The sequence below is a fragment of the Oncorhynchus kisutch genome, linkage group LG25 (assembly GCF_002021735.2).
Source record: "Oncorhynchus kisutch isolate 150728-3 linkage group LG25, Okis_V2, whole genome shotgun sequence".
Lineage (NCBI taxonomy): Eukaryota > Metazoa > Chordata > Actinopteri > Salmoniformes > Salmonidae > Oncorhynchus > Oncorhynchus kisutch.
The window spans coordinates 22636517-22652469 of NC_034198.2; the positions used below are offsets into that span (position 1 = coordinate 22636517).

The 15953-nt window shown below is 42.6% G+C and overlaps 1 protein-coding gene across 1 annotated transcript; it reads left to right on the forward strand.

The window, feature by feature from the left end:
• The first annotated feature begins 6617 nt into the window (after positions 1–6617).
• Positions 6618–14293, forward strand: LOC109870019 (neuronal pentraxin-2-like). The gene is made up of 5 exons (XM_031804506.1): positions 6618–7414; positions 8506–8725; positions 10281–10525; positions 10819–10998; positions 13048–14293. Exons 1-5 carry the CDS (start codon positions 6959–6961, stop codon positions 13282–13284), a joined length of 1338 nt encoding a protein of 445 aa, XP_031660366.1. The 5' UTR covers positions 6618–6958; the 3' UTR covers positions 13285–14293.
• Positions 14294–15953: the final 1660 nt, after the last annotated feature.

Here is a 15953-nt window from a genome sequence, read left to right on the forward strand (position 1 = left end):
AGCTCATTGTGGTGTTGTGCTCAGCTCATCTCATCTCATAATGAGACTTGTTGTGAAGGCTCTAACCTACCTGGAGTGGGTGATTCAATAGCTCGCTATCCATCTGCTCTCAAAAAACACTCATCACTCCATTACATTAGTGCACCTTTTCAGTGTGCAATAGCCTATATACCCTCTGGTGAGTAGGCCTATGGTATAACCTTGTAGCTGTCTCTCTTGTTGAGAGACTCTGCTCAGCTTCGATCACCTGAGTGATGTCATCCTGAAAGGCTTCTTGTGTGCTCAATCATTCATGTGCACTGTGCACATCTCATACAGATATGGCAGTGTCTACACTAGATTTCTTATGTGTGATTTTTCTGAACAACTTTTTCCTAGCGGCTTTTCTTTTCTCTCCGTCTCTGAGGTGTTATTTTTCCATCCATAAATGATTGGCAGAAGGCAGCTCTGACCGATCCTAATGCCCCCCTCACCCCATAAGTAACTGTTGGGTGTCGACTCTGTGCAGTGACTAGGTGTTGAGGACAGAGGAGAGACTCAAAACAGGAGTAATAATTGGTCAGCAGCCAATCCCCAGTTGCTAGAACTAGGCCAATACCTACCTGATTGTCTCTTCCTCACCTTGTGAAGCCAAGGTGTTGATTGCGGACCACTGTAGCTATACCAAGGTCCTCCTGTACTTGCTCTGCCAATCACTTCACTGTGTCATTTTCTTGATATTTTCTCTGTGCTTTTTGGCAGATAAGATATGTTTCCAAATATATCCAGTGGGGCAAAAAAGTATTTAGTCAGCCACCAATTGTGCAAGTTCTCCCACTTAAAAAGATGAGTGAAGCCTGTAATTTTCATCATAGGTACACTTCAACTACGACAGACAAAATGAGGAAAATAAATCCAGAAAAACCCATTGTAGGATTTTTTATACATTTATTTGCAAATTATGCTGTTCAGCAACGTTCCCCATCCAACCTGACAGAGCTTGAGAGGATCTGCAGAGAAGAATGGGAGAAATTCTCAAAATTCAGGTGAGCCAAGCTTATGACGTCATACCTAAGAAGACTCAAGGTTGTAATCGCTGCCAAATGTGCTTCAACAAAGTACAGAGTAAAGGGTCTGAATACTTATGTAAATGTGATATTTCAGTTTTTTTTATATATAAATAAGCAAACACGTCTAAAAACCTGTTTTTGCTTTGATATTATATTATTATTATATATTATGTTTGCAGATGGATGAGGTGGAAAAAATAATTGAACAAATTTTAGAATACGATTGTAACCTAACAAAGTGTGGAAAAAGTCAAGGTGTCTGAATACTTTCTGAAGGTACTAATATATATATAAAATCAAATCAAATACAACTATTTGTCACATGCGCCAAATACAACAAGTGCAGACCTTACTGTGAAATGCTTACTTACAAGCCCTTAACCAACAGTGCAGTTCAAGAAGAGTTAAGAAAATATTGGGTGATGGTCAGTCAAAAATAATGACGATATTTAATTTTTAATTTTTTTATTTCACCTTTATTTAACCAGGTAGGCTAGTTGAGAACAAGTTCTCATTTGCAGCTGCGACCTGGCCAAGATAAAGCATAGCAATTCGACACATACAACAACACAGAGTTACACATGGAATTAACAAAACATACAGTCAATAATACAGTAGAACAAAAGAAAACAAAAAGTCTATATTCAGTGAGTGCAAATGAGGTATAGAAATAAATAGGCCATGGTGGCGAAGTAATTACAATATAGCGATTAAACACTGTAATGGTAGATTGGCAGAAGATGAATGTGCAGGTAGAGATACTGGGGTGCAAAGGAGCAAAATAAATAAATACCAGTATGGGGATGAGGTAGGTAGATAGATGGGCTGTTTACAGATGGGCTATGTACAGGTGCAGTGATCTGTAAGCTGCTCTGACAGCTGGTGCTTAAAGCTAGTGAGGGAGATGTGAGTCTCCAGCTTCAGAGATTTTTGCAATTCGTTCCAGTCATGGGCAGCAGAGAACTGGAAGGAAAGACGACCAAAGGAGGAATTGGCTTTGGGGGTGACCAGTGAGATATATCTGCTGGAGCGCGTGCTACAGGTGGGTGCTGCTATGGTGACCAGTGAGCTGAGATAAGAAGGGGCTTTACCTAGCAGAGATTTGTAGATAACCTGTAGCCAGTGGACTTGGCGACGAGTATGAATCGAGGGCCAACCAACGAGAGCGTACAGGTCGCAATAGTGGGTAGTGTATGGGACTTTGGTGACAAAACGGATGGCACTGTGATAGACTGCATCCAGTTTGTTGAGTAGAGTGTTGGAGGCTATTTTATAGATGACATCGCCGAAGTCGAGGATCGGTAGGATGGTCAGTTTTACGAGGGTATGTTTGGCAGCATGAGTGAATGATGTTTGTTGCGATATAGGAAGCCGATTCTAGATTTCATTTTGGATTGGAGATGCTTAATGTGAGTCTGGAAGGAGAGTTTACAGTCTAACCAGACACCCAGGTATTTGTAGTTGTCCACGTATTCTAAATCAGAGCCGTCCAGAGTAGTGATGCTGGACGGGCGGGCAGGTGCAGGCAGTGATCGATTGAATAGCATGCATTTAGTTTTATTTGCGTTTAAGGGCAGTTGGAGGCCACGGAAGGAGAGTTGTATGGCATTGAAGCTTGTCTGGAGGTTAGTTAACACAGTGTCCAAGGAGGGGCCAGAAGTATACAGAATGGTGTCGTCTGCATAGAGGTGGATCAGAGAATCACCAGCAGCAAGAGCATCATTGATGTAAACAGAAAAGAGTCTGCCCGAGAATTGAACCCTGTGGCACACCCATAGAGACTGTCAGAGGACCAGACAACAGTTCCTCCGATTTGACACACTGAACTCTATCAGAGAAGTAGTTGGTAAACCAGGCGAGGCAATCATTTGAGAAACCAAGGCTGTCGAGTATGCCAATAAGAATGTTGTGATTGACAGAGTCGAAAGCCTTGTCCAGGATCAATGAATACGGCTGCACAGTAATGTCTCTTATCGATGGCAGTTATGATGTCGTTTAGAACCTTGAGCGTGGCTGAGGTGCACCCATGACCAGCTCTGAAACCAGATTGCATAGCGGAGAAGGTACGGTGGGATTCGAAATGGTCAGTAATCTGTTGTTAACTTGGCTTTCAAAGACCTTAGAAAGACAGGGTAGGATAGATATAGGTCTATAGCAGTTTGGGTCTAGGGTGTCACCCCCTTTGAAGAGGGGGATGACCGTGGCAGCTTTCCAATCTTTGAGAATCTCAGACGATACGAAAGAGAGGTTGAACAGGCTAGTAATAGGGGTTGCAACAATTTCAGCAGATATTTTTAGAAAGAGAGGGTCCAGATTGTCTATCCCGTCTGATTTGTAGGGGTCCAGATTTTGCAGCTCTTTCAGAACATCAGCTATCTGGATTTGGGTAAAGGAGAAATGGTGGGGGCTTTGGCGGGTTGCTGTGGAGGGTGCCAGGCAGTTGACCGGGGTAGGGGTAGCAATGTGGAAAGCATGGCCAGACGTAGAGAAATGCTTATTGAAATTCTCAATTATAGTGGATTTATCGGTGGTGACAGTGTTTCCTAGCCTCAGAGCAGTGGGCAGCTGGGATGAGGTGCTCTTATTCTCCATGAATTTTAGTGCCCTAGAACTTTTTTGAGTTAGTACTACAGGATGCAAATTTCTGCTTGAAAAAGCTTGCCTTAGCTTTTCTAACTGCCTGTGTATATTTGTTCCTAACTTCCCTGAAAAGTTGCATATCACGGGGGCTATTCGATGCTAATGTAACGGATGTGAAACAGCTAGCTAGTTAGCGGTGGTGCGCGCTAAATAGCGTTTCAATTGGTGACGTCACTTGCTCTGACACCTTGAAGTAGTAGTTCCCCTTGCTCTGCAAGGGCCGCAGCTTTTCTGGAGCGATGGGTAACGATGCTTTGTGGGTGACTGTTGTTGATGTGTACAGAGGGTCCCTGGTTCGCGCCCGGGTATGGGCGAGGGGACAGTCTATCAGTTATACTGTTACACTAATGCAGAACGCCACAGGATGTTTTTGTGATGGTCAAGGGCAGACAGGTCTGGAGTGAACCAAGGACTATATTTAGTTCTACATTTTTTGAGAGGGGCATGCTTATTTAAGATGTTGAGGAAGGCATCTACTTCATGAGGATATCTACTTCATGAGTTTGAATCAAGACTGTCACATTTACAGCAAGCTTTCCATGATTGAGGTAGCATCTGGTGGTAGTGTCTTCTTATATATATACACTGAACAGTAATATAAACACAACATGCAACAATTTCAAAGATTCTAATGAGTTAGAGTTCATATAAGGAAATCGGTCATTTGAAATGAATTCATTAGGCCCTAATATATGGATTTCACATGAGTGTGAATACCAATATGTATCTGTTGGTCACAGATACCTTTAAAAAAAAAGGTAGGAACGTGGATCAGAAAACCGGTCAGTATCTGGTGTGACCACCATTTGCCTCATGAAGCATGACACATCTCCTTTGCATAGAGTTGATCAGGCTGTTGACTGTGGAATGTTGTCCCACTCCTCTTCAATGGCTTTGCGAAGTTTCTGGATATTGGCTGGAACTGGAACACGCGGTCGTACACGTCAATGTTCAATGGGTAGCATGTCTGGTGAGAATGCAGAGCATGGAACTGGGACATATTCAGCTTTCAGGAATTGTGTACAGATCCTGAAACATGGGGCCGTACATTATCATGCTGAAACATGAGGTGATGGATGAACGGCACAACAATGGGCTTCAGGATCTCGTCACTGTATCTCTGTGCATTAAATTGCATTGATAAAATGCAATTGTGTTCGTAGGCCGAAGCTTATACCTGCCCATACCATAACCCCACCACCACCATGGGGCACTCTGTTTACAATATTGACATCAGCAAATGTTTATATTTTTTATAAAATAACTGAACACTGAACTGAACAAAACAATAAACGACAAACGAACAGTCCCGTAAAGTGAATGGAAAAAAACACTAAACAGGAAAAAATCACCCACAAAACATAGGTGGAAAAAGGCTCCCTAAGTATGATTCTCAATCAGAGACAACGAACGACACCTGCCTCTGATTGAGAACCATACCAGGCCAATCACAAAACCACAACATAGAAAAAAGAACAGACTACCCACCCCAACTCACGCCCTGACCAAACTAAAACAAAGACATAACAAAGGAACTAAGGTCAGAACGTGACGACGAGGACGACGAGCACACAGATGAGCTTCCCTGAGACGGTTTCTGACAGTTTGAGCAGGACTTTTTTGGTTGTGCAAACCCAGAGTTTCATCAGCTGTCCAGGTGGCTGGTCTCAGATGATCCCGCAGGTGAATAAGCCGGATGTGGAGGTCCTGGGCTGGATTAGAGTGGCCTTTTATTGGCCTCAGCATTTGAAATAAATAATATTTTTGTGTGTATGGAACATTTTTGGGTTCTTTTATTTCAGTTTATGAAACATGGGACCAACACTTCACACGTTGCGCTTATATTTTTGTTCAGTAAAGATACAAAGATATTCTATCTTCACCAGCTGAGCTCTGAACCATAATGTCAGTATGCCACACTGTGTCATAGATCACTAATTGGCTGGTTAGTGACTGTTTTGGATGCCACATCCAAAGCCAATCCCACCCATGGTACATAGCTTCCTGTCTTCCTGTCCGTGCTCCTCTCTTGCTGTTAAGGTGCTATTGCCTTTCAGATTTCCCAGTCAGACGATGCAGGTGATTCTGCTAATTGTAGTCCTGTGTAGCGCAGTTGGTAGAGCATGGCGCCAGGGTTGTGGGTTCGAGTCCCACAGGGGACCAGTACAAAAAAATATTAAAATCAATGCAGGCGCTCTGGGTAATTGTGTTTGCTAAATGACGTAAATGTAATGGTTTACCCACACATCCTTTGTCATGAACATTGGTAGATCACCAGTGTTCTTAAGGCAGGCTGACATAATCAGTGTGGATGGTGGCAATGCTAAACGAGCAACAGTGTATATCCTTATATAGTCCGGTTAGACATCTGTTCCCTTGTCAACTCTACTCACCTCGTTTTCCATCATTCCATCGACTTTCCATCATCTTTCCGGCAGTGTCTAGTTTTATCACACCAGGCGGTTCTCGATTTGTCCATGGGTGGTATCAAGATTATTCATAACCCTCTCACTGTGCCTGTCTGTATAACAAACTACCTATCCTTTCACCCGTGGCCCCAGCAGCATGTAAGTCAAAAACTTTCCTCCAATCAGGAACTGGAGGAAGTAACCTCTAAGCGCAGGGTTATTAGGCTATTGGATAAAGAGCCTGCCAGTACAGGTTTGATGGAACTGAACCATATGTGTGAAGCCTTTTCCTAATTTATTTAATACTATTGTTTTTCTAAGGATATAGAATTTTGGACTAGTGGACATTGTTTAGCTCATCTATTTCAATTGATTGGTCAATGATAATCTAGTACCAGATAAACACACAACTCAAAAATGACCTGTCCATCATACAGACCCTACCTTTATGGACTGTAGTTACGTCAACACGCTACAACCAATCCAATCGCGCCATACGTCTGAAGCTATTCTTCTTAACACACGGTCGCTGTCCTTTCAGCACTAACGTGCGTAAAGCCAGGGACACTTAATGTAAAGCCAGGGATACTTAATGTAAACCCAGACTTCAGGTGGTTTTACCATTTCCTAAAACTTTATTTTTCAGACTTTTCTGTCGTATGGATTGAGAACGTTTTGAAACTAAATATATCGATTAATCCGAGATTGACTATGGTATTCCTAGTAGATTCTAGTAGACACCGCTTTCTCGGTGTGCTTTACGCACCGGATTTGAAACGCTTAATCATCGGTTAGGTGTCCCCGCGATTACCCAATAACCTTATTTCACTAAAGCTTAACGACCAAAATACTGCCGCAGGTATGTTATTTATTTTGAGATTGTTGTGTTTTTACGCACTGGGACTGGGCTATGGGAAGCTTGTACGTGGACAGGATGACACCCCGGGCACGGGAACCCGGCTCCTATGCCGAGTCATCCCCGTCGGCGCCGACACTTGTTTGGTCCCCGTAGGTCCCGAACCTAACGCAGCGGCACAGGAGGAAGAGTTGAGGAACACAGTCATGCAGCTCCGGGAAACGATTCTCCAACAGAAAGAGAATATAGTCAACCAACTTGGGACCATAAACGAGCTGACCGCAAAGCTCTCCCTTTGTGAGTCTGCCTCAGATGGAGGGAAGTATGATAACGATGGATCTTGGAGTAAAAGCAAAGATAATCAGAACACAATGGGAGATTTACCCAGAGATCCCAATGATACAATCGACAACCTCGGGAAGACCATGCAGAGTCTGAAGGACCGACTAGAAAACCTAGAGGTAAGGAGCATGAGTGGATAGTAACCACATGACTCTGGTTCCTAAATAACGGAAAGGGAATGCTGAAAATGATCGGTGTGAATTAAATACATCTGAAATAGGCCTAATGTTTGTTTTACATTGTTGGCCCTTGCTTGATTGTCTGCTTATTAAGTCATTGAATCTAAAGTGAACACCGGTTCCTGTGGTCAGCGTTGAGTAGCCATTAACTTTGCTCCTATTTTGACCTGTAGCCTATCCATCTATTTTTGACACCATGTGGAGGCGTACCCTAAATGGATTAGCCTTCTATCTCATTTACCCTCCAGTGATTAAGTTCCCTATGTCACCTTAATCAACAAATGTTGTATTTCCTCTTAATGGCACAGTAACAACTACAGTGAACAAAATATGTAAACACAACATATAAAGTGTCGGTCCCATTAGATGAGCTAAAAACAAAGATGGAAAATAGAAAGGAAAACACCACACACTGCTGCTCAAGCTCCCTGGTGATATTTATTTATAACAATGTTTCGAACATTAGGTCTTCATCAGGCATCCATGTCCCAGGTTGGGGTGGAAGGTCCTATATATAGGGGCAGTACACTCAATGACATCACTTCCTGAAACAGGAGGTAAAAAATATATAACATATGTTCCCAATATTAACATTCAATCTATCAAATTATATGATCATGCACAAGGAATGTGATCAATATTTACAGCAATATACATATATATATACACATACAATATTCAATTAGGATTTTAAAAAATACAATAATTTGGACATTTTGAAACTATAAAAACGGTTTTAAGTTAAGTAACTCCTCGTTAAGGCCAAGAGGAGACAGTGTGTTGAGCCTGTAGATCCAAAAAAGATTCCCTTTGAAGAAGTTTCCTCTCAATGTCCCCTCCAGTTTTCCCTTGTCAGTTCATGTGGCCCTTCTGAAGACATACTGGTCTACACACAGTGCACTCGATTTCCACTCAGGCAATGATCTTTGAAAATTACACTCTTTGCATAAACCTCTACTGATTGTCTTTGACCAACTTGCGTTTCCTCCACTTATTTAATTGTTTTGTGACATCTTCATCTTACCCCACAGCAACAGCAGCAGAGAGCCAACACATCGGGAACGTCGTTCCCCAGCGAACTCAGAGACCTGCTGCAGAGCAGGCTGGGAGATCTGGAGAAACAGCTTCTCAGTAAGGTCAACAACCTGGAGGAAGAGAAGTCTCTGCTCTACAACGAGACCGCAGCCCACAGGCAGAAGACTGAGAGCACCCTCAACTCCCTGCTGACCAGGATTAACGAGCTGGAGAAAGGTAAATAACTGGAAATATATGACAGACCCACTCACACATGCCTGGCAGCATACCACCCTGCATGGCTTGCCTCTGAAGCTAAGCAGGGTTGGTCCCGGGTTGGTCCCTGGATGGGAGACCAGATGCTGATGGAAATGGTATTGGATGGCAGGTAGGGGACAATGCCCTGAGTAGGGTGCCATCTTTTGGATGGGATGTTAAATGGGTATCCTGACTCTATGTGGTCATTAATCTTCTTTGGGATCAGTGTCCCTTCCACGGGATGGTTGAGCTAACATACGCTAATATGATTAGCATGAGGTTGTAAGTAACAAGAACATTTCCCAGGACATAGACATATCTGATATTGGCAGAAAGCTTCAATTCATGTTAATCTAACTGCACTGTCTATTTTACAGTAGCTATTACAGTGAAAGAATACCATGCTACTGTTTGAGGAGAGTGCACTATTTTGAACATGAAAAGTTATTAATAAACATATTAGGCACATTTGGACAGTCTTGATACAACATTTTGGTCCAATGGTTCATTGGATCAGTCTAAAAGTATTACATGCAATGCTGCCATATAGTGGCCAAAATATAAATTGCACCTGGGCTGGAATAATACATTATGGCCTATCTCTTGCATTTCAAATATGATGTTACAAAAAAAAGTCCCCAAAATGTTTTTTTTCTTCTTCTTTGTATTATCTTTTACCAGATCTATTATGTTGTATTCTCCTACATTCCTTTCACATTTCCACACATTTCAAAGTGTTTCCTTTCAAATGGTACCAAGAACATGCATATCATTGCTTCAGGACCTGAGCTACAGACAGTTAGATTTGGGTATGTCATTTCAGGCAAAAATGGAAAAAAGGGGAGGATCCTTAATGATCCCATGGCACTTTTTGTAAGAGTAGGGGTCTTAACACCGGTGTCCTGGCTAAATTCCCCATCTGACCATCATGGGCACTGAATCATCCCCAGCTTCCAATTGGCTCATGCATCCCTCCTCTCCCATGTAACTATTCCCCAGGTTGTTGCTGTAAAAGAGAATGTGTTTTCAGTCACCTTACCGGGTAAAAATAAAACGCACAAACGTCTGTGTACACAATCAGATGACAGGAGTACACACACATGCAGCAGAAACAGGAAGACTCACATATTGTAAACACAACGAGTCATTCAATCTACTTTCAATTTACCTGCTTACTAACTGTCACTCACTTACTAGTAGAAGTAGTAGAAGACTGAGGCTTTAGATCAAATCTGACAAACATTGGCTTATCATTTTGTTCTCTTATACCAGCATTTCCCAAACTTAGTCTTCGGGACCCCAAGGGGTGCAAGTTTAGGTTTTTGCCCAAACTACACAGCTGAATTAAATGATCAAAGCTTGATGACTAGTTGACAGGTTGAATCAGCTGTAGTGAAAAAATGAAATGTGCAGCCCTTGTGGTCCCGAGGCCCGAGTTTGGGAAACCCTGTCTTATACTGTCTTACTACATGCATACTGCGTATACAGTATAGAGTTGACTTCATAGACAGCTCTCCCATTGCTTTCTCTGTAGGTGGCGGTGGTTTCAAGTCCCCTGAGCAGTTTAAGTTGGTCCTCCCCCTGCGTACTAACTACTTGTACGGCCGCATGACCAAGAGCCTTCCTGAGATGTACGCCTTCACGCTCTGCATGTGGCTTCGGTCCAGCGCCGGCCCTGGCATAGGCACCCCCTTCTCCTACGGGGTGCCAGGACAGGCCAATGAGATTGTGCTCATCGAGTGGGGCAACAACCCCATAGAACTGCTCATCAATGATAAGGTAAGGGCACTCTAAAAGACTCAATAACTCTCTGTGTTTCTCAGTTGTTGCTGATATTTGAGGGGGAGCTTACCTTGCTTGACAGGAGTCTTAGTTCTTACTTTTAAACTAGATCTGGCTTTAATGAGGTTGCAGATTTTTTGTTTTTGCATGCATGGTCTAAAACAGTGTCTGGTGTTTTATACGACCTTTACCAAACCCTAACCTTCCTCCCTCTAATATGCACTTCTTCTTTCTGTTTGTAAGCATCGTTACCTTCCTTACACTTCTCTGCTATTTTGTTACCTGTCCAGGTGGCTCAGCTGCCTCTGTCGGTGCGTGACGGTAGGTGGCACCACATCTGTATCACCTGGACCACCAGGGATGGTCTGTGGGAAGCCTACCAGGATGGTCAGAGGCTGGGGGCAGGGGACAACCTGGCCCCCTGGCACCCCATCAAGCCTGGAGGAGCCATCATACTGGGGCAGGAACAGGTGAATCTGCTGGCTAGTGCCTCCTATCTGTAGTATATATTATTTGTATGTGAAATATTTTTACCTATTTTACTCTTGGTTTACTAAACTGCATCCTCAGGTTTTCACAGATTTTAATTGTACAGTAGCTTAGCCATGACCATGAGTCCTGACCTATAGGTTCTAGTGCAGTGGGTACCAACCGGTCGATCTCCAAGGCATTCGTAGTCGATCACCGAATATTTCTGTAAAAGACAATGATAAAGCCTTTCGTTCTATTTAAAAAATATTATGTTGCACTGTTGGTGTTAGGTGCACTTGATTCAGCAGCCCTATCGCTGGGAAGTCAAAGTGTTCCCAGTTTGAACCATTTTCTTAGTCTGAAGTTAAGAAGACTCCAGTCACCCAAGTCAGACTGTTCACTCTGATATCGCACTGCAAGCAGCACCGAAGCGCCAAGTCTAGGACCAAAAGGCTCCTTAACAGCTTCTACCCCCAAGCCATAAGACTGCTGAACAATTAATCAAATGGCCACCTGGACTATTTACATTGACCCCCACCCCACCTCAACTAACTGTACCCCCACACATTGACTCACATTTTCTTAATTCTATTTCTTGAACGGCATTGTTGGTTAAGGGCTTGTAATTAAGCAATTCACGATAAGGTCAACACCTGTTGTATTTGGCGCATGTGACAAATACGATTTCATTTGAGAACGCAGCATATCCAGCAGGCTCAGAGAGCAAAACAAGTGCACCTATAGGTCTACCGCTGGCCAATAAGATTGCTCAGACCAAAGTGTCTGCACAGTTTCCTCGAGCCATAGGTTGTAAAAAGAAACCTGGAGTGCACAGAAATGTTAATACTGTGAGAATTCAAAACGTTTAAAACCAGAGAGAGGCTCAACGAATACAGCAAAGAGCTGCTGTTTTTATAAGTTCATGTGTAAGTTGTTATTCAGCACTGTCAACACTTTTCCAACACCTTTATAAGCCATAATTGAGGAATATTTCACTTTTTCTGGTTATAAGAGTAACAACATGAATTGGTGCATTAGGCAGAGATAATGCAGTGCGACTTGTGTTTCGCCATCAGCTGGAAGACTGTGTCCCCTTTGCTCAGCGGAGGGAGGGAGAGCAGAGGGACGGTGAGTCTGGTGAGAGGCAACCTCACCACTGCTCCCTCCCCTCAGACTGACCATCAGATGCTCTCTCCCCTCAGACTGACCATCAGATGCTCCCTCCCCTCAGACTGACCATCAGATGCTCTCTCCCCTCAGACTGACCATCAGATGCTCCCTCCCCTCAGACTGACCATCAGATGCTCCCTCCCCTCAGACTGACCATCAGATGCTCCCTCCCCTCAGACTGACCATCAGATGCTCCCTCCCCTCAGACTGACCATCAGATGCTCCCTCCCCTCAGACTGACCATCAGATGCTCCCTCCCCTCAGACTGACCATCAGATGCTCTCTCCCCTCAGACTGACCATCAGCTGCAGGCCATCAGTCCAATAAAATTTTAAAAGCAAATGATGATGTACACTCAGCTGTGCCTCACAAGTAATACGTCAAATGATCTATTACCTGAGTTACCTAACATGTTGAAATATAATTTCAAAATGGTCTGAGAAGAACAACATTGGCCGGGCAATTCAAGCATAGCCAATATGCAGTGATAATAATTGGGCCTATAGCCTACTGCACAAACGTCATTGCTACAGAACTGTTTTGAATATGTTAATGTTGCATAGGCTTATGTTTTTAAGTCCTGTTTAAAAAAAAGAAATTTGAGTGGTAGATATCGGCTTGCTTTTGGACACAGAAAGTTACCGTGTTGTAACCAATAGGCTACCTATTGGGAAACCGTGCTGTAGAGTGTGGTCCAAATATGAATAGCCCAATCGCTAATAAAATTCTAACCATCAGTGACTAAAAAGCAAAACATTGTCTAGAGAGTACAGCATCCTTGAGTGTGACAGGTTGAGCCTGGTGGTACACAGCGAAAATAGGAGGATGATGTTATTATTGTTGTTTTTAACGAGGCCTGTCGTTTATGGCCTCAACAGGACATAGTGGGTGGGCGCTTTGACGCCACGCAGGCCTTTGTGGGTGAGCTGAGCCAGGTTAACATCTGGGACAATGTCCTGAAGCCATCCGACATCCTCACCATGGCCAACTGCTCCTCCTACACCCCCGGGAACGTGGTGTCCTGGCTGGACAGTGACGTGGAGGTGTTTGGCGGTGGAGCAGCCAAACTGCCTCTAGAGCTATGCCAGGACCGGCTGTCTGAGACTGAGTCTTAGGATGGTTGTCTCAGTCTGTCTGTGACTTGTTCAGATTCATGTTCTTGATTTGACGCATACTGTACATGTTACGTGTAATGCTTGTCATGTTTTGTTTGGCTGTTCGTGTAAGGAAAGGCTTTGATTGACCTAATTCGAGATGATTCTACAACACCGAGACAGTTATACTCACACACGTGTTGACACTCACATACAGACTTAATTACACTGGATTTGACATGTGAGGCTGGCTAAGGCTTGCGTGTGGCGTGGGCGGTGTAAGGCACAGATTAGCCGTCCCAGGACTCACATACAGTACAGTAGCCTAAGTCTCCTGGTCTCCTAATAGAGGTCAATATAGCCTCTCCACCTTGACCGGAGACAGCCTAAGCAGATCTAGGCAAATATCAAATCAAACTTGGAAGCCAGGTTTCCATGGTACAACCTATAGCAGAGATGATCAGTGACTAGCTATGATCTTTGAGTTAGTACTGGTAAACATTTCATAGTTATGTGTGGAAGTTGGTGTTCTTGTACTTGTGGCATGTCTGTTGTACTATAATGTTAATAAGGTTTTACCCATACTGTTTTCAAAACCCCAAGTCCACCTCAATGCCTGCAGCAGGATATGCTGTTGTCTCACAAAACTATTCCATAATTATCATATTGTTGTTTGGGACATGTTGGTTTGTTTAGGTCTACAATGTGTGCAGTGCATAGTTTAAGTACAAACAAAGACTAATTTATATGGGAGCATTGTTACTGTTAAATGTGTACATGTAATTTTTTAAGCAGATAAGAACAATTTATGTATGATATGAACAATACGTTAATGTGTACAAGTGTTTCTTTCCATGAAAACAATGTTGGGTGTGTAATGTGTGTAAAGCTATTACACTGCTGACTTTTCATGTGGCCTTCTTTTAAGGATTTTGTGCCAGATGTGCTTTACAAACCTAACCTTTGCTTTGCCAATGAAAATTAACAAGAATGTGAAAATGTAGGAAAAATAAAACACTATTGAAAAGCAGTCTACTGTTTATATAGCAGTTAAATTTCATAGACCAGTAGCCTTAACCAACAAGTGACCAAAGCCTAGGTGGCATTAGTAATGCTTAATTAAGACATGACAGCAGCTCAAAGATCAACGGTGACATCACAGTCATTTAGGTACACTCCTACACACCAACTCCTACCGACTCATACAAACTAATGTGAAAACATCTCCCTGACTCTTCAGAAAAATAAATGGAATATGGTTGTGAATAGAAGTGGGACAGGGTCAGTGTCCACACAGTTTTCATTGTATCCACATGTTCATGCAATGCAGTCATGTATTACTTATCAAAATCATTCACTTTTTTATTCTATTCTACCAGAGACTATTTAGTTGAAGGCCAGTTTCTGTCTGGAATTCAAAGTCAGGGTAAGTAACATTACTGAAGTACAAATCAAGTTACTTGATGGCATTGTAAGATACAATTCAAATACATATGTTTTGGTACAGTCCTGAGCAGCAAGTACAATTGTAAGTAACAAGATACATAAAAAGAAATAACAGCCACAGAGGTCTGTTGCCTAACAAATACATATATTTACATGCTTATGTTCCCCAAAATGTAACAAGTTAAATTGCTAACAAAGAATTGATTTGTATAGATGTTCTGCTCCATAAAAACATTTGTTATTGTGTTGGTGAGTCACACCCAACCCCAAATTCGAATTCAGTTGCTGCAATAAAATGGTACATCTCAATCAAGTCCATGTCTTTCAGCTCGAGGTCATTAGTCATGTGACTGATGAATTAATCTCTGGTGCTCTGTAGCCCAGACAGAGAGGTGGCTGGCTGCTGTGCTGGTGGGGCCTTTAGGTAACAGCCATTAGGACCGTTCCCTACAGTGTTACTGGCAGCTCTCATCTATCATCATAGGTGGATCCAATCCTCTAAAATACCCTGGATGGATACTTTGTGTTAGGGGTCAGACTTCTGGCTGGGTCTTGGGATCATTAAGGCAAATAGTAAAATTGTAAAATGCACTCAAACAGAGGAAATGTAAACTGCAGTGGTATCAAGTTATAATGAATGAATCAATAGTTCAATGTTACATTATTCATCCTGAACTATCCATTTCTAACAAATGATCAATATTTGACTTGAATCAGACAAGCAAAGCCCAAATGAAAAGCGTGTACATGAAGACTAGTTGCGGTACAAGTAGGCGTCAGCTCTAGTCCCGTGCTGCAACAGAAGGGTTTGGACCTCTCCTTTCTCTGCCCTGGACACATACAGTTGAAGTGGGAAGTTTACATACATCTTAGCCAAATATATTTAAACTCAGTTTTTCACAATTTCTGACATTTAATCCTAGTAAAAATTCCCTGTCTTAGATCAGTTAGAATCACCACTTTATTTTAAGAATGTGAAATGTTAGAATAATAGTAGAGAGAATGATTTATTTCAGTTTTCATCACATTCCCACTAGGTCAGAAGTTTACATACACTCAATTAGTATTTGGTAGCATTGCCTCTAAATTGTTTAACTTGGGTCAAACGTTTTGGGTAGCCTTCCACAAGCTTCCCACAATAAGTTGGGTGAATTTTAGCCCATTCCTCCTGACAGAGCTGGTGTAACTGAGTCAGGTTTGTAGGCCTCCTTGCTCGCACATGCTTTTTCAGTTCTGCCCACAAA

Excerpts from the sequence above, each read along its gene's own strand:
- LOC109870019 (XM_031804506.1), top strand. The coding sequence starts at position 6,959 with ATGTTATTTATTTTGAGATTGTTGTGTTTTTACGCACTGGGACTGGGC. Across the intron at positions 8,726-10,280 it reads GATTAACGAGCTGGAGAAAG|GTGGCGGTGGTTTCAAGTCC; the intron begins GTAAATAACTGG and ends CTTTCTCTGTAG. Across the intron at positions 10,999-13,047 it reads TCATACTGGGGCAGGAACAG|GACATAGTGGGTGGGCGCTT; the intron begins GTGAATCTGCTG and ends TGGCCTCAACAG.